The sequence below is a fragment of the Girardinichthys multiradiatus genome, chromosome Y, assembly GCF_021462225.1.
Source record: "Girardinichthys multiradiatus isolate DD_20200921_A chromosome Y, DD_fGirMul_XY1, whole genome shotgun sequence".
In the NCBI taxonomy this organism is placed as follows: domain Eukaryota; kingdom Metazoa; phylum Chordata; class Actinopteri; order Cyprinodontiformes; family Goodeidae; genus Girardinichthys; species Girardinichthys multiradiatus.
This window is the reverse complement of record NC_061818.1, coordinates 16,364,863-16,387,680: the sequence shown is the minus strand read 5'-3', so window position 1 is coordinate 16,387,680 and position 22,818 is coordinate 16,364,863. Positions and strand designations below refer to the sequence as shown.

Below are 22,818 nucleotides of genomic sequence, written 5' to 3'. Positions count from 1 at the left end.
TCTCCTGACCTGAACCCCATAGAGAATCTGTGGGATATTGTGAAGAGAACGTTGAGAGACTCAAGACCCAACACTCTGGATGAGCTAAAGGCCGCTATCAAAGCATCCTGGGCCTCCATAAGACCTCAGCAGTGCCACAGGCTGATTGCCTCCATGCCACGCCGCATTGAAGCAGTCATTTCTGCAAAAGGATTCCCGACCAAGTATTGAGTGCATAACTGTACATGATTATTTGAAGGTTGACGTTTTTTGTATTAAAAACACTTTTCTTTTATTGGTTGGATGAAATATGCTAATTTTGTGAGATAGGAATTTTGGGTTTTCATGAGCTGTATGCCACAATCATCCATATTAAGACAATAAAAGACCTGAAATATTTCAGTTAGTGTGCAATGAATCTAAAATATATGAATGTTAAATTTTCATCATGACATTATGGAAAATAATGAACTTTATCACAATATGCTAATATTTTGAGAAGGACCTGTATGTTGCATGAAACAATAATCCATGTTTAGAATAATGTTTCTAAATCCCAGATTGATTAAAACTTTGAGTTTTCAGGAGAGTTAAGAAGCAGCTTGTTTCTGAGGCTGCCAATCAGAGGTTAGTTCTGCCTGACTCCGCCCACCTACCAGGTTGGTTCATGCCTTTGTTGTCATGGTGACGCTCAGCACCTCCCTTCCTGAGTTTTAACATTGTTTAAGAGACAATATAATCAAAATGCTTGTAGTGATTGTTGCCTTAAAAACATGTTTTTTTTTTTTGTATAATGATTAAGGATGTAGCATGACTTTTAGATTTATGTGTTTTACTATTAAAAGGTTAATGAAACAGTTTAAACTAGTTTGAAGAATTAGTTTTGCATGCAGAATCATTGGTGATTTATTAGATTGAAAGTTTCCCTGGTACCATTAAGCTAACTGACAGTTCAAGATATGCCAAAAGTAAGGAATATATTTTTGATAAAGAATCAGAGTCATGACTTTATACTTGGTGGGAATTATTTATTAGATTCGAATTTGTAGGGTTTATGCATCTGAATTACATTGGATGTCTATTAATCTAATACTCATCTTCATACAAGACAAATCAGGATGATATGTGACTAATTTCTAAGTGAGACATTGATGACGTGAATAACTAAAGTTTGTGTTTAGTTGTTAATGGAACTGAATTGCAGTTAAAAACATCTGGATTTTCTTTATGTTGCTTTCATTAAATTCATAGTGACACATAGTTATGTCAGAATTCATTTCTTTGGTTCTAGGTAATGTGATCTTGGTTACTAGAACATTTTTGTACAAACTTTTTGCTGGATTGTCGCATGGGTTGGACCCTGCGCCAGAAGAGGGGAATGTCAGAATAAAGTAACATGGGGTTCCAAAAGTTTTAGCACTCATGGGAAAAAGGGTAGCTCATACCTCCAGTGAGGACTTAGTGACAATGCGAGAGAGACGTTGTACTTTGTTTATATAAATGGTGCATAGCTCCCTAAGACCACATTCTGAAAACCTCTCTTCCCCAAACATCATGTCACATTTTTGATATTCAGAATATTTAGCTGATGGTCACTGCTAGTATATCAGGTGAAGTCAGAAGATCAATTCTTTGGATTTTGTTGGATGTTTTGATGAAGTTCATGTAGTTAAGCACTTAGGTTTGAGAATGGGACTTTGAATTGAAAATTAGCCAAGCGTTGTGAAGGCCCTGTTCTCACTTATATGAGATTGAGACAAATGACACAGGCAAATCTCAGTCCTTTTGAAGTGCTGTGTGGCAGGTCTCCTAATTTGGACATGCGGATATTGCCAAGATAATTTTCTTCCACATCTTTGTGTGAAGATAGGATGTTGTTTTACTGTCAAAACCTGTCCACTGTGTTTTCTCAAGTTTCACAGACGGTGAAGGCTGCATTACCAGAAACAGCCACTTCCACCCTCCAGTCCTTTATTCCTGGCGACTGGATTCTGGTCAGAGAATCTAGGAGAAAACACAGGAAGTCCAGGTGCTGGAATGGCCCATATCAGATCCTACTAGACACCCAGGAAAGCTGCAGGAAAGCTCATCTGGCTTCCAGGACAAGTCATCTTCCAACTGGATCATCCACGGCTGAAAGGTGTGAGGACAGCGGACCACCACAAGACAAAGAACTGTAAGCTGATCACTGGCGAGTGATTGAACAGGTGGTTGAAGAACACTGTTTTTACAAGGGCACAATAATCCCTTGGGCAGTGCAACGTTATTTCAGAATCTACTTAAGGCCATCGCATTGCCTGAAAGTTAGAAATCATAAGGTCATTTGCCTCACTGCACACACACCACAGTGAGAGATTCTTTCCTCCCACTTTGACAGCGAGACTGACTCTGAGGAGGAAATCTCGGATGCTTTTATCTAACTTTTATGTTTATTGCTTGATATTTATCATTATGGTATTATTACAAATTTGAATGTGTTCATTTCCACCGTTGTTTAGTTGGACTATGGAAGCCTAACTTCCAGCAGGTTAGAGTTCCTGTTTCTAAATATATTTCTAGAGGAGCTTCCTACGACCGCCCACCTGTACCAGACTGGTAACAGGGCAGCTTGAAGCCATTCAGGAGAGACAGCAGGATTTTTTGTTTTTTTTTAAGTTGTTTATAATTTGTTTTCTTTGAGAAAAAACTGTTTGCTTTCAGTACCAGAAGAAAGGACATTCCACTTCAAGGTCACGATGCAGCTATATGGAAGGTCTGTTCTGATGCTAATGATTGGTATTGCAAGTATTTTTATAACTCTTGTGTTCATTTGGGGAAAGGTACAACAAAGACAATGTGTGGTTAATCTGACTAATAATACTCATCAGCGGATTCGAAGAGAGATTCATCACTTTTCTGACTACTATGATCATACTGATAATGTTTGGTGGCAACTGATGCATCAAAACTGTGAGGAATTATAGTGTAAGGGAAAGCAGAAATGTTAGTAGATTTTCTAGTGAGATTAATTTAACATGTGCGTCTACAGGAACTCTTTATAGACTTCGAGGTATTAGAAATCCGATTAAAGATCCAGATATTTGTATTACACAGGAGGAAAGTACACCTTATTTCCTTGGGAAGACAGTAGGTTGCGAACCTATTATATCTGTTTTATGTGCTTTAATCAACAGATATAAATTTGAGTCATGTCCTATCAGAACTGATCCTTATACTATTTCAGGATCTTTGGCTCCTGATCCCTTTGTGTTAACTTTTAATCTTACTGCTTTATCTGAGGAAGGTTTCACTGTTCTAACTACGGAGCAGCAGGCTATAAGAACTATGAGTTTGCAAAATAGAATGGCTTTGGATTATCTGTTAGCTGAGAGGGGTGATGGTTTTGAAGACTTTTCCTTTAGTTGTGATTATCTTGTAATCAGAAGAAGGGAGTATGATGGAAATTCTTGCAGTAAGCATTTAACAGTGTATAACCTTTTTTTACTCCTCAGAACATCTGTGTTAGAGGAAGAAGCTGTAAAAGCCATTATCAGAAGTTTAATGGTTCAGACCCATCTTTAGGACAATGTCAGGAAGGGCAGTTAGGTCTGTTCCTAGATAACCTTGTCACCTTTGAACTCAAGAAGGGTTTGGGTCATAAAACACAGACTCTTTGCAGTTGAGATAACACTGTCATGTTCTGGTATAAATACTGTGTGTAAATGTTGATCGGGGCTCTGTTTCAACTGACTTGCTTGGTGACAGAGTCATTCAAACGCTGAATGCCTTTGAATAAAACTTATAAAGACAAAGTCCGGATTTTCTCTTGTTATGAGTCAACTTCTACCCACTTTGATAAGAAAATTCCACAACAATTTCCAAGCCCAACTCACCACTTACAAGATGTCGGACACGGGTCGTTTCTACCGACAAATGAACCGTTGACCGTTTTCTGTCTATGGGGTACATGTGGGCTTTAAAAAGCTAATCCATTAGTAACCTAAACATGTTCTTAAACTATAACTGGTATGAAAACATACAAACCCAATCTGTGCAGCAAAATCTTGGGGTTGAAACCAGCCTCCAGGATGTTCGGACACAGCTTATATTCTTGGCCCTCTTTTTTAGCTGTTTGGGAAATCTCTCTCGCTGCGGCACTCTGCCCCCGTTTGAGCTGCTGTCTCCACATCTCTGTTGTTAGCTTCTCTTCAAATGTTCCTTTAACACTTAATGAGCAATTAGAGCCCAGCTTCCATCCGAACTCAGTGAGGCTAAAGAAGATTACTCTGTTGGTCCAAAGACAAAGAACAATCTCTGTTAAAGTCGTCGTCTTCTTCTTTGGTGTCCTGCGGTTGGTTCTTCTTCTGTCTTTAAAATGGCGGTTGGCTGACAACGAAATATGTGCATTTCCGCCACCTACTGGTATGGAGTGTGGATCATCATGGTTTAATATTCAATGGTATCAGAATCAGGTATGAATGTATATCCTTTAATACTTACTATATAATCAAAATCTATTAATCAATTTTGTTTTCTTTAAATCGAGTAATAATTTGTATATCTTTGCTCCCCAAGTTGCTTTGCAATACTTTTATTATGTGAACTTTTCCTTCATCTTTTTAAAGTCCCTGCTTGCATATTTTCTTTCATGCTCATTTCTCTGACATTGTTCTATTGTTACAACCTCCCCACAGTGGTCACATTTCCCTGTATTATGCTTTTTTATTTTAGAAAGCTTATAATTAAATCCTGTGTGTCCAAATTTTAGTCTTGTAATTGATCTTTCTCCTTCTTCTAGTTCTCATTTATCTTGCTGCCTTTTTGATCCTATACAACCACCTTCCTTCTCTGTCCCCATCCCATCTTTTCTGCCATTTCTTCTTCTGTGTTTGTATGATGTTACTCCTTGTCTTTGATTTGCTTGTGTGTACTGTAAAATTAATATGATTTTGCGTTGCTTTTTTGCCATCTTATCTTATAACTGATAGAGAGAACAGTGGGCTTATTTCTAAATGATGTATTCAGAATTTTCTAGTCATCTTTCTAATAATCTATCCAAAAATTCTTGTTTCTTTTGTTCCTTTTTTACTTCGTGGATTTGAGATATCATGTGTGTGATGATCCAGTTTATTACCTTGTAAATTTAACCAATAATTTTCTGCTTATCGTAGTCTTCTCAGATCTAATGGCATTTCTCCCATTTCTACCTGCTGCTGTTGGTGTGGTTTTAAATGCTCCTGAACAAAGCTTTAATGCTTGATGTTGTATTATGTCTATTTTTGTCTCTTTGCTGCTGAACTATAAAATATACTTACATAATCCGTATTTACTCTGATCAGTGCTGAGCTTTAAATTGGTTTTAAAGTTCCCCTATACGTTTCCAGTCACTGCCAGTCAAACCTAATATTTAGGACATTTTTACATTTATATCTCACTTTCTGTAAATGCATTTTCCATATGATTGTCTCATCAAACCATATTCCTAAAACATTTTACTTGTTCTGAAATTTATTTAAATAATTAAAAATGTATTTCCTCTCTTGTTTCTTTGTAAACACCATAACTTGTTTGTTTGATTGAAAACTTAAATCCTCATTAAAATGCCCATTGTTCTATTCTAACAATCACAGCTTGCATTTTCTTAACAGTGAATTCTATATTCAAGATAAAGCATTCCTTACAGTGAATTATGGTCTTGTGTTAAAAAGAGATAGATTTGTTATTCGTTCCACTATGAGAAATGATGTCCTCATGAGACTACAAGGAGGACACCAGGGAGTAGTGAAATGTAAAGAGCGAGCATGACAGTCAGTGTGGTGACCTAGACTGAGCCAGCAGCTAAAATAATTGGTTCTCAAATGCCACACTTGCAAAAGACAGAAAGGGAATCACACTGAGCCATTGATGCCATCACAGCATCCAGAAAGACAATGGCAGAAACTTGGGACTTATCTGTTTACTCTGAAAGGCAAGAACTATTTATTGGTTGTGGATTAGGCATCAAGATTTGAGGAAATTGCTCAACGTAGACCCACAAGATCATCTGATGTGATCCACCACCTGAAATCTATGTTTGCGGGTTACAGCATTTCAAAGATGATAATTACAGATAACGGTGATCAGTTTTCCAGTTTCACTTTTGCTGTGTTTGCTAAGTCATATGGCTTTCCCCATAATACAAGCAGCCAGAAATACCCACAAAGCAATAGCAAAGTGGAATGTGCAGTTAAAACTGGAGAATTTGATGAAGAAAGCATTGGACCTATACTTAGCCTTACTGACTGCTCTAAACATGCACAATGATTACGTCATGGAGAGAAAATTTAAATTCGTTTGAACATTTCATTCTCTCTGTACTGCACACTGCAACAGTTTTGATCACAGAATGGATCCGTTTGCAGTATTTCGTCACCTGCATTTTTTTCTGGAACAGTAAACGTTTTCAAAAAACGTGGATTTTTATTCCAGGAAAAAAAGAAAAGAAAACGAATGTCTCCACAAGAAAGAGACATCTCTCCTTTGGAGACATCAGAGGGCGCATTGACAGCGTAAATACGTTAATGTTCAATCAATATGTCTGATAAAGAATTTCTATTAAAATATATTTCTCGAACAAAATAATGACAATTTTTATTGAGTAAATTATAGTATTGTTTAGGAAAGTAGGTTCTTTTAATAGCAAGTAATAATTGAATATCATAAATATGTTCTACTTGATCTATATCTACATTTTAATTTCAAAATGTATATAACGTTATATTAAAAGAGTTGACAGGATATAATATAGCACACCGTTATAATTAAGGATGGAAATACTTATTTCCAGTACAAATGACCAAAGTGCATTCAACAGCGATCCGGGGCTGGGATTGGAGGGTAGGACGACGACAGGCTGAGGCTGCTCGAACCGGTCGGCGGAGCGCGAAACTTCGGTCTGAAAACGCTGGTCTACTTAGAACCCCACAGTGGTAGAAATTATTTACTTTTGGAAGTGGCGGTAAAAGGCATAAACTGGTATGTGAATGGTTCAGAATGGACACACAGGAGGACAATATGGACTTTGATGAATGGACGCCAGTAAGTAGAGGGAGAGGACGCGGAAGAGGTAAAGCAGAAGAAGGGAAATTGTTAGACAGCCAAAGGAGTAAAAGAGAGCTGGAAGAAAACAGTTCTGAAGAAGAGAGAGTAGTTAGGAGGAAAATTGGAAGGGAAGAATGTAAAATAATATTAAAGATAAAAAATGAAGAAGAAAAAGAGAACCTGACTCCTATTTCACCATCTAGAGAAATAAAAAAAAAGATAGGAGATGTTGAAATGGTGAAGGTCTTGAGAGATGGAAATATACTGGTGTTGTGTAAAACCGAAGAACAAAGAAGAAAGGCTTTACAAGTTGAAAACATTTGCAAGAAAACGGTGACAGAGAGGAAGATTATAGGAGAAGATAAAATCATTTGGGGGGTAATTTATGGCATTCCTCTGGAGGAAGATCTAGACAAGTTAAAAAAAAGCATTGTTGGTGCAAAGATAAAAAATCTCAAAAGACTGACAAAAAATGTAAATGGAGAAAGAGTAGGAAGCCTATTTTTAATAGACTTTGAAGAAAAGGTGTTGCCACAAAATGTTAAAATAGGATATTTGAGTTTTTCTGTGAGGCCTTTCATTCCTCCACCACTAAGATGTTTTAAATGTCAGAGATATGGTCATATAGCAGCTGTCTGTAAAGGAAAACAAAGATGTCCAAAGTGTGGAGAAGATCACAGAATTGAAGATTGTGGGGAAGAAGTGCAGGAAAAATGTTGCAATTGTGGAGGGAAACATAGAGTTACATTCAGGGGATGTGAGGTAAGGAAGAAAGCAAAAGAAATTCAACAAATTAAAATGACTAAAAACATAAGCTATGCCGAAGCAGTCAAAAATGTACAGAAAGAAAGATCAAGGGATGAAGGTCAAATTAGGATTCCAGATTATCAACAAAGAATAGTAGAATCAGAGGAAAATGTTACAATGTCTGTGGAAAAACTGATATTATTCATAGCTTATGTCATTAACTGCACTGAACAGGCTAAACACAAAACAGAAAAGATTAAAATAATAGTCAGAGGAGCAGAAAAGTTCTTAGGGTTTAAAGAAGGATCTTGGGAAAACATTAATAAAAAGTTGGAAACAGATGGGAGGCAAGGAGGAACCCAGCTGATAGAAATATATGATAATATTACAATGGAATGAAAGAAGCTTAATCGCTAATGGACAGGAATTTAAATGGTATATAGATGGAATTGAAGAAAAACCAGAAATTATATGTATACAGGAGACGTGGTTAAAACCAAACCTAGATTTTGTGTTTAAAGGGTATAATAGTATCAGAAGGGATAGAATAGAAGGAAGTGGAGGAGGATGTGGAATATTTATAAAAGAAGGGATACAATATCAGATATTAGGAAAAGGCAAAGAGTTAGAATACATAGTAGTTGAAATTTACAATAAAAAAGAAAAATGTAAAATAATAAATTTTTATAATCCATGTAAAATATTATCATTTGAGTTGATGGATGAATTAATGGGATACTTAGAAGGAAAAGTAGTCTGGTGTGGAGATTTTAATGCTAACAGCACATTATGGGGAAAATGTAATGATAAAAATGGACAAGTTATTGAAGAAATAATGGAAATAAAAAATTTGGTATGTATAAATGATGGAAGAGGAACAAGAATTAATGTAAAAACAGGTACAGAGTCTGTGATTGATTTAACATTTATATCAAATTGTTTAGCCAATAACTGTGAGTGGGACATTGACAAAGATACAACAGTAGGCAGTGATCATTACCCCATTAAAATCATAACAGGAATATTAATAAATAACAGGAATACAGGATTATATAAAAGATGGAACTTTAATAAGGCTGATTGGGAAAAATTTAAATATTTAAGTCAAAAGAAATTGGAAGAAATAGATGAGTCAATTGATATAAATAAAAAAATTTACAGGCTGCAGAAGAATCAATAAAAAAAGGAGGAAGAAAGAACGATAAAAAAATTGTGCCATGGTGGACAAAAGATTGTAGTGAAGTAATAAAATTAAGAAATAAAGCATTTAAAATGTTAAAAAGTAACCCAATTTATCAGAATCTAATTGAGTACAAAAGAAAGCAGGCAAATGTAAGAAAGATAATTAAACATGCAAAAAGAGAATATTGGAGAAACCTTTGTAATACCGTAGGGAGAGAAACAAAAACTGATCAAACGATTAAAAGAATGAAGGGTATTAGAAAAGAATATGGATATCCTACATTAAAAATAGATAATATAACTATAACGGAAGATAAAGAAAAAGCAGAAATATTAGCTAAAACATTTAGTAAAATTCATAGTTCAAATAATATTAGTGAAGAGGGAAAGAAAGGTTGGGAAATCACAAAGATTAAATATAAAGAATTAATGCAAAATAATGTAGATACAAATAAATTAATAAATGAACCATTTACACAAGGAGAATTGAACTTTGTAACCAGGAAAACAAAAAATACATCACCTGGAAAAGATCAAATGTACTATACGATGATAGAACATCTTAATGACAAAGCAAAAGACAAAATATTAGAATTATACAATAAAGTCTGGGAGGAGGGAGAGCTGCCACAGAGCTGGAAGGAAGCAATAATTATTCCAATAGCTAAACCAGGAAAAGATAACACAAAACCAGAAAATTATAGACCAATCGCATTAACATCAAATATTTGTAAAATAATGGAAAAAATGATTAATAATAGATTAACATATTATTTAAATATTAATGGATATATATCTAGAAATCAAAATGGGTTTAGAAAAGGGAGAAGCACAAATGACTCTGCATTATGTTTAGAATATGAAATTAGGAGAGCACAAATAAACAAAGAAAATGTAGTAGCTGTATTTTTTGATATAGAAAAAGCATATGACATGATGTGGGTTGAAGGATTATTAATTAAATTACATAAAATGGGTATTACTGGAAAAATGTTTAACTGGATTAAAGATTTTTTATCAAATAGAACAATACAAGTAAGAATTGGTCAAGAATTGTCAGATAAATATATAAAAGATAATGGTACTCCTCAAGGAAGTATTATAAGTCCGTTATTGTTTTCTATAATGATAAATGATGTATTTAAAAATATTGGTAAGGACGTCGGTTGCTCACTATTTGCAGATGATGGAGCTATATGGAAAAGGGGTCGTAATATCAAACTTATTGAAAAGAAAATACAGGATGAGATTATTAGAATAGAACAATGGGCAAATCAATGGGGATTTAAGTTCTCAGTAGAAAAAACAAAAGTAATGGTGTTTACACAGAAAAGGAAAAGAGAAAATATAAAACTAAAATTATACAATCAAGTTTTAGAACAAGTAAAAAATATAAATTTTTTAGGTATATGGTTTGATGAAAAAATTATATGGAAAGTACATATAGAAAAAATCATAGATAAATGCAAAAAAATATTAAACATTATGAGATGTATGGCTGGTATTGATTCGGGAGCAGATCGAACATCATTAAAAAGAATTTATACAGGATTAATTGGATCAAATATTGATTATGGAAGTATAATTTATGGATCAGCAGCAAACACTCATCTTATAAAATTAGACAATATACAACATCAAGCTTTAAGAATTAGTACAGGAGCAATCAGAACCAGTCCAATAGCAGCACTTCAGGTAGAGATGGGAGAGATGCCATTAGATTTAAGAAGGAAACAGTTAGCATTAAATTACTGGATAAATTTACAAAGCAATAATCCGGATCATCCCACACGTGATATTTTAAAACCATGCTGGGAAAAAGAAAAAAAACAAGTTAAGAGTTTTGGTTGGATTATCAATAATATAGCAGAAGAATTTCAAATATATGAAAAAGAAATAAGTTTAATGTTGCCTTTGCCAGTAGTGCCACCGTGGCTATTACCAGAAGCAGTGGTGGATATGGCATTGATGGAAAAGAAAAAGGATCCAAAATGTAGATTAGATTCAAGTATAATACAAGAATATATAAACAATTACTATCATTATGTCCAGATTTACACAGATGCATCAAAAACAGATGAAAAAATAGGAGTAGCATTTGTAATACCAGAATTTAAAATAAAAGTAGGAAAAAGAATTACAGATGGATTATCAGTATATTCAGGAGAATTATTAGCCATATTGTTAGCAGTGCAGTGGGTGGAGGATATAAAACCATTAAAAACAATAATTTGTTCAGACTCAAGTTCAGCATTATTAAGTTTAAAACATAATCATTCAGAGGGTAGACCAGACATTTTGTTGGAAATAAAACATACTTTATTAAGAATACAAAGAATGGGATTAATATTAGTGTTTTTATGGGTACCAGCACATGTAGGAGTTGGAGGGAATGAGATGGCGGACAGGATGGCAAAGAAGGCAACACAAAACAACATTAGCTTTATAATTAATATTAGTAGGTCAGAGGCAAGAAATATAATTAAACAGAGAATCAGGAAAGAGTGGCAAAAAAGGTGGGATGAAGAAAAGAAAGGAAGATGGTTTTACAGAATCAACAAGATAGTAGGAGAAGTAAGAACTGGAAGAAGGAGTAGAAAAGAGGAAAGGTTAATTACAAGATTAAGAATAGGACATACAGGACTTAATTCTACATTGTTCAAGATAAATAAACATAATACAGGAAAATGTGATCATTGTGGAGAGGAGGAAACAACAGAACATGTAATATTGAAGTGTCAGAAATATGAACAAGAAAGAACAATTTTAAGGAGAGAATTTGTAGGTATTAAAGAAAATTTTATTTTGAGAGATACTTTGCAAAGAAGTTTAGGTAGCAAGCATATTCAAATTATAATTAGATTTTTCAAAAACACTAAATTAATAAATAGAATTTGATTGTTGTAACAGTAAATAAGATTTAAAACCATGAAGAACCACACTCCATACCAGTCGGTGGCGGTAATGCACATCATAAAGTTATTTGCCAACTGCCAAAAAATAACACAGAAGAAGAAGAACAGCGATCCGGAAGTGATTCTGTTTGCGCATGCGCAAATGTGCTGACGCTAGGAATTGTGCTTCCTGGAAAGATCGGGTAGTGACACTTGTGACACGGTTCCAGCAGAACTGGGTTAAGAGCTGAGGTATTGGAAGTTGGAGATTTCACTTTTGAACTATAATCTTAATGTTGGTAAAATGGACTAAAAAAGCGCCGGAGCATTATTAAACACGTTATATGTGTTTAACGTTAGCTTGAACTTTAACTAGCTTGCTAGCACAGCTCAATTGAATGGTATTTCACACGAGCAGCAATAACTGGTGGGTTAGATGGTTCCCCCTTTAGAATACTAGGCCGAATAATGGTGATGTGAAGGTCACATTAAATTTGATAGTGAAAACTTTACATGATAATGTTGGAGATGTATTGATTTGTTTTCCCTTTTAGTGTAAGAGTTGATGTAATCGTCAAAGCTATGTTTACTCAGGTACTGTATTGCTTTATCCTGAAACTCTGTAATAGAAACGTTCTGTTTATATATATTATATACATGTTTAAAATCCAACTGTTTCAATATTATAGAAGCTATTCTACAGGAAGATGATGGGGTAAAGTAAAATAAAGTCATCCTTAATGGGAAAACAAAAAATACGCTGCAGAAACCTTGATGTGTTTGTCATCAGTGACATAATAAATTCAGGTGTCTTCTGTGATTACAGATGATTGACACAGCAATTCTAATAGTATATAGTATATGGTGTTAATTAGTTAATGCTGCAGAGCTCCACACTGCAGGGTTTTAATCTGTTTCATTCAACAGGCCGGTGGCTCCTCACTTTAACAACCAGGATGGATCCTCGTCACGGGATCATGAAAGCCTTCCCCAAAGTTAAACGAGCTAAAGTGCTGCAGGGGAAGGATTTGCCTCCACTCAAGAAGAAAGCAGATGACCATGATGTTACAGGTTGTTATTTTTGTTTATGTGAGCTGTAGACTGAGAATGACAGTTTAAACAAATATCACACATATTTGCAGAAGTATTTATGGCCCTTTTCCACAACTGCTTTTCAAGTCACAACCACAGGCTTCAGTGATTTTTAATGATAGATTGTTATAAACCAAAACATTAGGGCATTGTTTTTAAGTGAAAGACATTGTTTTCACTTTTTTTTTTAAAAACATAAAATTGAATCAAGTGATATATACAGGTCCTTCTCAAAATATTAGCATATTGTGATAAAGTTCATTATTTTCCATAATGTCATGATGAAAATTTAACATTCATATATTTTAGATTCATTGCACACTAACTGAAATATTTCAGGTCTTTTATTGTCTTAATACGGATGATTTTGGCATACAGCTCATGAAAACCCAAAATTCCTATCTCACAAAATTAGCATATCATTAAAAGGGTCTCTAAACGAGCTATGAACCTAATCATCTGAATCAACGAGTTAACTCTAAACACCTGCAAAAGATTCCTGAGGCCTTTAAAACTCCCAGCCTGGTTCATCACTCAAAACCCCAATCATGGGTAAGACTGCCGACCTGACTGCTGTCCAGAAGGCCACTATTGACACCCTCAAGCAAGAGGGTAAGACACAGAAAGAAATTTCTGAACGGATAGGCTGTTCCCAGAGTGCTGTATCAAGGCACCTCAGTGGGAAGTCTGTGGGAAGGAAAAAGTGTGGCAGAAAACGCTGCACAACGAGAAGAGGTGACCAGACCCTGAGGAAGATTGTGGAGAAGGGCCGATTCCAGACCTTGGGGGACCTGCGGAAGCAGTGGACTGAGTCTGGAGTAGAAACATCCAGAGCCACAGTGCACAGGCGTGTGCAGGAAATGGGCTACAGGTGCCGCATTCCCCAGGTCAAGCCACTTTTGAACCAGAAACAGTGGCAGAAGCGCCTGACCTGGGCTACAGAGAAGCAGCACTGGACTGTTGCTCAGTGGTCCAAAGTACTTTTTTCAGATGAAAGCAAATTCTGCATGTCATTCGGAAATCATGGTGCCAGAGTCTGGAGGAAGACTGGGGAGAAGGAAATGCCAAAATGCCAGAAGTCCAGTGTCAAGTACCCACAGTCAGTGATGGTCTGGGGTGCCGTGTCAGCTGCTGGTGTTGGTCCACTGTGTTTTATCAAGGGCAGGGTCAATGCAGCTAGCTATCAGGAGATTTTGGAGCACTTCATGCTTCCATCTGCTGAAAAGCTTTATGGAGATGAAGATTTCATTTGTCAGCATGACCTGGCACCTGCTCACAGTGCCAAAACCACTGGTAAATGGTTTACTGACCATGGTATCACTGTGCTCAATTGGCCTGCCAACTCTCCTGACCTGAACCCCATAGAGAATCTGTAGGATATTGTGAAGAGAACGTTGAGAGACTCAAGACCCAACACTCTGGATGAGCTAAAGGCCGCTATCGAAGCATCCTGGGCCTCCATAAGACCTCAGCAGTGCCACAGGCTGATTGCCTCCATGCCACGCCGCACTGAAGCAGTCATTTCTGCAAAAGGATTCCCGACCAAGTATTGAGTGTATAACTGTACATGATTATTTGAAGGTTGACGTTTTTTGTATTAAAAACACTTTTCTTTTATTGGTCGGATGAAATATGCTAATTTTGTGAGATAGGAATTTTGGGTTTTCATGAGCTGTTTGCCAAAATCATCCGTGTTAAGACAATAAAAGATCTGAAATATTTCAGTTAGTGTGCAATGAATCTAAAATATATGAATGTTAAATTTTCATCATGACATTATGGAAAATAATGAACTTTATTACAATATGCTAATATTTTGAGAATAAAATCATACTAAAGTTCAAAGAAGTTTGTGGTTGTCATGTGACAAAATATGAACACGTTTAAGGGGTATGAATAGTTTTGCATGGTGCTGTATGAAGCAAATTATCCAAAAAAAGAAAGACCAACCTTCAGGATCTGAAAAACATTATGTTATTGCTTATTGTTTCCGTTTCTGCCTCAGGAAACATCTTTAATGGATTCACAGTGTACCTTCTGCCGGCTGGAATCGGAAACGCCAGATGCCAAATCTTCCACAGACAAATCCAACAGAACGGAGGGCAAATCGAGAGTTCCATGTCCCCTTGTGTTACTCACGTTGTTGTTGATGACACCATGGACCGTGACAGGGCTCTGCGCCTGCTGAAAGTGTATCAACTGCCCTCTGATGTCCATCTTGTGAAATGCACATGGCTAAGCTTGTGTATTAGTGAGAAGAGACTCCTGGATGATGAAGACTACAGCCTTCTTTTAACCAAAAGGTTCATTATATGGTTCCTTGTTTTAGAACATGAATGTGTTGCCACTTTTATTTCTGTCTTATATTAGGACATGCAGGTATGTCTCAAAAATGTGAACATTGTGAAAAATTCCAACAGTTTTTTTCACCTATTTCAGAAACTGAAACTCTTTATATTGATTTAATACACAAAGTGAAATATTTCAAGCCTTTATTTCTTGTAGTTTTGCTTTTTATAGTCTACAGATCATGAAAACCCAACATTCAGTGTCTGAGAAAAATTGAATATTGCGGAAAATTTGATTATTAGAAACTCATGGTGTCACATCCTAATCAGCTGATTGACTCAAAACACCTCCAAAGGTTTCCGGAGCCTGTCTCCCAGTCTGGGTCATTAGGGACAAACCAAGTATTCAGGGCATAGAACTGAACATACTTTTCAAAAACCTCACATTTCTGTTCAAAATCTCCTTTTTTATTGATCTGAATTTGGGGTTTTCATGATCAGTAAGCTGTAATCATCAACATGTCAAGAAATAAAAGCTTGAAATATTTCACTTTATGTGTAAGGAATCTATACAAGTTTTACTTTCTGAAATGAGTGACAAAAACTTTTTAATGATATTTTGAGATGTACAAAATACTCCATATGATCACTTACACATCCCTTTGACACTCCATTAATGAGAAACACAACTAAATGATCACTTTAATAACATTTTTAATTTGTTCTTCAATAAGTTTTTCAGAATCAAAGCATGACGGCAAACAAAAGCAATCAGGACCTGTTGAACATTGTGCGGAGACAACCACAGAGCCAGAAAGTCATCTAACCAAGCAAGAGGAGACGATAGACACAGTAAGTTGGCATTCATTAGCTACATATTTGCTACTGTCAACCACTGCATCTATACTTTGAACAGAAGAGGGCAGTCTGTGTTGTATCATCTTTTAAATTTATGTTGCACCTGCTTCCAGACAATCCCAGAAGATAAAGAAGAAGCTCACCGAGAGGAAGATGGCGTCTCTCAGGGCGACCTGGAAGCTCTTCTCACCGGTCAGCACCCTGAAGAGGAGACTCCCGGCTCCGACACAAACTCCGGTCCGGATGCTGCTGCTGATGCTCGGAAACCCATGCCAGGAAAGTGGGTCTGTGCTCAGTCTTCTCAGTCCAAAAGCAAAAACTTCAACAAGCATATCACAGACAAGCTGGAAGTGCTGGCCAAGGCCTACACACATCAAGGAGACAAGTGGAGAGCACTGGGCTACTCCAAGGCTGTCAACGCACTGAAGAGCTACCACAAACCCGTTCAATCATATCAGGTAGCCTGATTCTAAAGCTTTCACTCTTAATATTTGTCATGCAGAAAATGCATATATGGCAACTTTATTTGCTGGTTTTCTATGTTCTGTAGTAGAGGAGCACCGATTGCCGTTTTCTGGCCGATCACCGATCTTTAAAAATCCCGACCTGCCAACTCAGATGTTAGCCAATACAGATTTTGTTTTTATAACTGACACGGTCAGGTTTTATAAGCTCACAATACACCTTCAATGTTCAAATGTTATTGGAAAAACATTGAACTATACCCATGAAACAATACAAACTTGCTTTAACTGCATGTTCAGAAGTGACCTGGTGTGCTGGTCTGTCAGTCTGTCTCACACCAGAGCAAAAGTGGCTGATTTCTAGACCTCTGCAGAGGAGGATAAGATCGGCTTAACATATAATTAATATAATTCGACCAGTGCACTTCTAATCTGTTGTAAAATAAGGATAGTCAACGGTACTTAGCAAATGTATGCGTTCCTTTTGAAACTTTTACCATTTTGTCATGAGAACCACAGACGTCAATGTATTTGTTGGGTTTTTATGTGACAGGCTATTTAAAAAAAATATTTTTTAAATAAAAATCTGTAACGTGTGTTGAGCATGTCTTTTCAGCCCTTCTGAGTCAATACAGTGTAGAGCCACCTGAAATCCTGCCCATTCTTTGTCAGATTGACTGAAGAGCATCTGTTAACATCAGTTTTCATGACCTACTACAGAGTCTTTGGTTTTGGTCTGGACTTTGACTGGTCCATTCTAACTCACCAATATGATCTAAACCACTCTGTTTTATCTCTGGCTGTATGTTTGGGGTTACTGTCTTCCCAAACAGTCTCAAGTCTTTTACAAAACGGCATCTTCCAGGATTCCAGGTTTTAGCTTCATCTGTCTTTCCTGTCCCCACAGCATGATGCTGCCAGCACCATGTTTCACTTTGGGGTGTCTGCTGTGTTTCTTGGTTTTCATGATGCTGTTTGTTATGTTCTCTACCAGGGGCCTCCACAAAACAGCTGGATTTGTCCTGAGGTCAAATTACACAAGGGTGAAACCCACTATTTCCTAATCAGGTGACCTCTGAAGGCAATTAGTTGCACTGTTTCATTTAGAGGTGTCGTATTTAAAGGGGCTGAATAGACACCCACACCACAAACACGTTTTTGTTGATCAATCATATAAAATCTCAATAAATGACATTGATGCTTGTGGTTTTAATGTGACAAACTGTGAAAAGGTTCATTGAATTAATATTTCGTTTTCTCCTCCTACCAATGGTGTTAGGAAGCTTGTCAGATCCCGGGAATAGGAAAACGCATGGCGGACAAAATAGAAGAAATAATGGAGAGTGGCCACCTGCGGAAGCTCGATCACATTGGAGAGGCCGTGCCTGTCTTGGAGCTTTTCACCAACATCTGGGGTGCAGGAGCGAAGACGGCACAACTTTGGTACCAACAGGTAAAAAAAAACAACTTTATCATGCCTCAGTCAAATGTAACATCTATTATCTCATACTTATACATACATGCTGTTCATATTTGTTACTGACATTTTAAACCTTTATCTCGTGCAGTGATTTTTAGCTTCAGCCATGACAGACGCATGTCGTTTTTAGGGAGGGTGTCAGTGTTGCACAAGTTTATGAAGAGAAATTCTGCTTTCTTGAAGGTTTTTTGCGAGTTGTATTTTTTGGTGGGGGGTTTTCTGGTTTTAGGTCTACTTTCACAAATTCTTGTTTGATTTTTGAAGTTTATCAGGTTAAAATATTTCTCTTAGGAACTTTCCAGCAGATCAGTCCAGCTGTTTGAAAGTGGCCTATTTTGTAAAATCTCACAAGCAAGAATGCCGGAAACATTAGAGATTGACATTTTTTAACAGGAACTGACTCAAAGTTAACTTTTATACTGTATGCAGGCTGTAACAACCTTCCTCACTTACATTTGTTATGTCTTTAGAAACCAGGGGAATGTTGATTGCTAATTATTCATAACTTCATATTGACTGTATTAGACTGTATTATTCCTTTATAGATTGATTATTATATTCTCTTCAGAAGTATTTGTCTTTGGTTGCTCACAAGAGGAGTTTAACTTTTACTTAGTGTTTTAATTATATCTAACTGTGTGTAACTATAAGGCACTTTACTCACATTCTGAATATTCTTTTTACAGTATAAAGTCATTGAAGGTGTTGGCAATGATAAACGCGCAACTCTAAAATTATTTTATATATACCTTTGTTTTTTTATTATACTTTTGAAGACATGTTACTTTGTAGAAAAATGCATAATCTTTTAATCTTCTCGTTTTTTTTGTAGGGTTTTCGCACGCTGGAGGACATCCGAACAAAAGCCCACCCAAGCAACACTCAGAAAATAGGACTGAAGCACTACGATGATTTTCTTGACCGAATGCCAAGAGAAGAGGCAGCAGCTATAGAGAAAGTGGTAATGAAATGTCTAAACCAGTAAAAACCAGACTTCTTCCCAAATTTGGAGGATCCCTGAGGGGAACAGTGAATCCTGAAACCTGCTACATCTTAACACACACACACACACAAGGAGTAAATACCTCTGAAGGATTTTATTTGTTTTCAGATTCTAATAAATGGATTTTGTTTTTCATCCAAAACCAACTGATTGCAGATGATCAGGCTTGAAGTTATCTTTAAGCAGTAAACATTCCAGTATTTGGAGGGAAAAAAGAGGGAAAAACATTTGCTGTTTGGAGGAAACAGAACAATAAAAGGAGGAGAGTCTAAGCACTGAAAACATTGCTTTTCAGTTGTGTGTATATATACTAGTGACTAAAAAAAGCAAATAATTAAAGTGTTTTTTCTTTCTAATTTAGTGTTTTAGCAAACATGGACCCCAGATAATGAGTATTTTATCCAGCTAAATATGTTTTGGTTTTTTTGATCTTAAGGTTTTATTGAAAACGTTGCTTCTGGCCAGTGACTGCTTTTGTGGGATTGAAACAACTTGGTTGTAGTTTCTGAATTACTTGATCACCTTATCACCTCTTTACCTTATAAAATGTCTAAAGGTCACTATATATACAACCGGGATGGAGATTCATACATGGTATTTGAACATCTGACATTTATTGTAGTCCAAGCAGTTCTCCATGACATACATATTGCGATAAGAATAAATTTGCAATTGTAATGTGCAGTCCTATTATTGTACATTAATGGAATACTTTGTAAAGCTCATAAATTAGACTTCTGTACACATTTTGGTTTCGTCAATTGAGGAGACGCTGGTAATAAAAAAAACCTACAGCTTGTATTAATTTACCTTTTTATCAGCATAATCACATAATTCAAAACATTTTGCATTTACTACACAAAAGCATCTGTATTAAAAGGGCAAGATTACATGACCTGTGGGTGGATCTCAGTAAGTTACGACATCATTAAAATCTTCTGAGAAAATGAATTTTGGATTTCCATTTGCTGTAAGCTGTAACCATCAGAATTAACAGAACTAAACCCTTAAAATATATCAGATTGTGTGTGTAAGAAATCTCCATGTAAACACAGATGTACTTGTAAAACGAGGTCATAGGACGATCCATTTATTGTAATGGAAAGAAACTTAAGCACTATTTGGAAGAAATGACTGTAAAAGCAAAGAAATGTATGTGTATTGTTGTATTTTATTGTGTATTTATGATCTTGATGATTCACTGCTGGTTTTTGCTTAGAGGGTTCATGTTAGATGTGAATGTGTAGACTGAAAAGCTTCAAATGAATTGTCCTTTGGCTCTTAAATAAATTTATCAAAATCTCAACAGACATAACCATGTAGAGATGTTAGTCAAAAAGCAAATGAGAACCAAGAGCGTGTACTTACTTTTTCATCATGACTCATGCAAGTTTTATTCCGTGCAGGTGAAGGATGCTGTACATGCTGTCGATGCCAACCTGGTGGCAATGGCGTGTGGCTCCTACCGTCGTGGGAAAGCTACATGCGGAGATGTGGATGTGCTCATCTCTCACCCTGACGGCAAGTCCCACAAAGGAGTTTTCAGTAAAGTGTTACAGATTCTCCATGACAGTGGTAAGCTCTTTATCAATGGACAAAATCATCTTTATTGTTTGTATTTCTTTTAATGAAAAGAACTTCAATCTGTATTCCTAAGGGTTTCTAACAGATGATCTGGTGAGCCACGAGGAGAACGGAGAGCAGAAGAAATACATGGGGGTGTGCTGTTTGCCAGGGCCTGGCCGCCGCCACCGCAGGTTGGACGTCATCGTCGTGCCTTACAACGAGTTTGCCTGCTCGCTCATGTATTTCACCGGCTCGGCCCACTTCAACCGCTCAATGAGAGCACTGGCAAAGACAAAAAATATGAGCTTATCAGAGCACTCTTTAAACAAAGATGTGGTACGGCAAGGCAGCTTGAAGGTGCATGGTGGCACCCCGCTTCCCACACCGACAGAGAAGGATGTTTTCAATCTTTTAGGGATACCATACAGAGCACCTCAAGAAAGGGACTGGTGATGGTCTCTAAAACAAATGAAAGGTTTGCTTTTAGAAACGGAGAAACTGGTATGTTTTTAATGAATAAAGAAGCAGGAATTATGCAAAAAGAACCAGTCTTATTAAAAAAAAAAGTTGGTGGCATGTTTTACTTGCTAATTTATTTTGCAAAATAGAAATCCTGGGTTGTTTAGAATGAAGAGGAATGTTTCAACCATATTCTGATGAGGTCTTGCAGTATTGATCTCTGAAACTTCACAGCAACTTAGGTTCTAGTTTAAAGGGATCTTTAGAAAATGGAGACTATTTTTTTAAACACTGGCTGACAATGTTTTTCAGACAATGAAAATAAAAATGTATTAACTAACTAGAAGACTAGTGATGTGCAGCACTGGACTGGGGCAAGACAACTAAAAGATCCCGGACATTTTTGCTCCAGTTGCCAAAACCTCTATAGTTTTTAAGTTGGCTAGTTCAAACACTAACCCACATGCCAGGGATGTCTGGATACATTAGAATATGAATGAAAACTTGATTTATTTCATTAATAGAATAAGCTTCACTTTCTCTGGGATACTAGATGGGTTGTAGTGTTTGATCCAACAAAAATGGATACAAGAGGATTCCCATTCATGTTGCAAAGCAAAGGTCTCAACTTTTTATTAAAATAAAAATTTAATGAAAGTACATGCACTTAATCGATGCTTTTATAGTGGGAAAATGGTGGCAGTGTTTTGACGCTTTTAAGTAATAGGAGAAATGACTGAAATCTTTTCACTCTTTTTGAACTTCCTCTTGCTGATCAAAGTTGATTGAGAAAAAGTGCTGATCTTGATGTCTGACCAATTCATTGATGCATCTTAGTTGGGATTCAGAAGGCTGACAGTCTTCCAGCCAAGTAAACTTTATGTATAGAGGATAAATTCAATAAAAAACCAAAACATGTCAAACTACATATACAGATCATACAAACAATAATTAAACAATCATGCCAAGATTCAAAGTAATTTCACAAATAAATCCAGAGGTGAAAAATACAGCTTGATTTAGAGACAATTTGAAGTAAATAGTATAATTATCCAGCCTTGGTGGGTTCATACTGTGGAGAACTCTTTTAAATAGTCGAATGCATTTAAATAATAGAAAAAATAGCCATTGAAATCCAATAATCATCCACGATGATTATTGGATTTATTTGTGCCTAAACCCTGTCCATCACATGGACAGGGTTTAGGTGACCAGCCATAGGAAATTCTACTGTTTTTACTGACTGAGTGATTGTGATTCAGTCCCCCAAATGAATTGGATTTTTGAGTCACTGACCCAAGTGTGACACAAGTTCTACCTAATGCCTGTGCCCAATGATTCATACTGCTAATACCACTGATTTAAAAGAGTACCGGTAGTTTTTTTTTTTTTTTTTTTTTGTGAGGAAAGTGACAGAACAAAGGGAAAATTTTTAATTCTCTATCTTTTGAAATAAACAATAAATGTATGCAACAAACATTTGTACATATCTCTAGTGATAATGTTTTTGATACATCTGGTTGTGAGAGCACTTTACGACGTGTGTGCAAAAGTTGACCGTTTTTGCAGTTTGCTGTTTTTTCAGATTAAAAAATGATTTTTACCAATTGCATTTTTACACACTACATTCTCTATGTTTCTTGTCTCTACACTTTCTAAGACTTGGCTTTCTCTGGTCAGTGTGGCGCAAGCAAGCACGTCTTTATTGGTCAGCATGGACACAAACTGAGAAGCTTTTCTTTTGGTG

General features: G+C 36.3%; 1 protein-coding gene across 2 annotated transcripts; it reads left to right on the top strand.

Moving 5' to 3' along the window:
• Positions 1–11,991: 11,991 nt before the first annotated feature.
• On the top strand, positions 11,992–22,693 carry LOC124863792 (DNA polymerase lambda-like). 2 transcript variants are annotated; one of them, XM_047358280.1, is made up of 9 exons: positions 11,992–12,113; positions 12,789–12,932; positions 14,959–15,256; positions 15,976–16,093; positions 16,213–16,557; positions 17,843–18,016; positions 18,876–19,004; positions 20,453–20,621; positions 20,704–22,693. In XM_047358280.1, the coding sequence occupies exons 2-9, from the start codon at positions 12,818–12,820 to the stop codon at positions 21,063–21,065; spliced, it is 1,710 nt and encodes a 569-aa protein (XP_047214236.1). In that variant the 5' UTR covers positions 11,992–12,113; positions 12,789–12,817; the 3' UTR covers positions 21,066–22,693. The 2 variants fall into 2 exon arrangements, with proteins under 2 accessions (XP_047214236.1, XP_047214235.1); XM_047358279.1 differs by lacking the exon at positions 11,992–12,113 and adding an exon at positions 12,437–12,455.
• The last annotated feature ends 125 nt before the right edge of the window (positions 22,694–22,818 follow it).

What these genes read in the sequence shown, in the direction of transcription:
- LOC124863792 (XM_047358280.1), top strand. Translation starts at nt 12,818, where the DNA reads ATGGATCCTCGTCACGGGATCATGAAAGCCTTCCCCAAAGTTAAACGA. An exon ending in AGCCTTCTTTTAACCAAAAG is followed by an intron (nt 15,257 to 15,975) that starts GTTCATTATATG and finishes TTCTTCAATAAG; the next exon opens with TTTTTCAGAATCAAAGCATG. An exon ending in AAGAGGAGACGATAGACACA is followed by an intron (nt 16,094 to 16,212) that starts GTAAGTTGGCAT and finishes ACCTGCTTCCAG; the next exon opens with ACAATCCCAGAAGATAAAGA.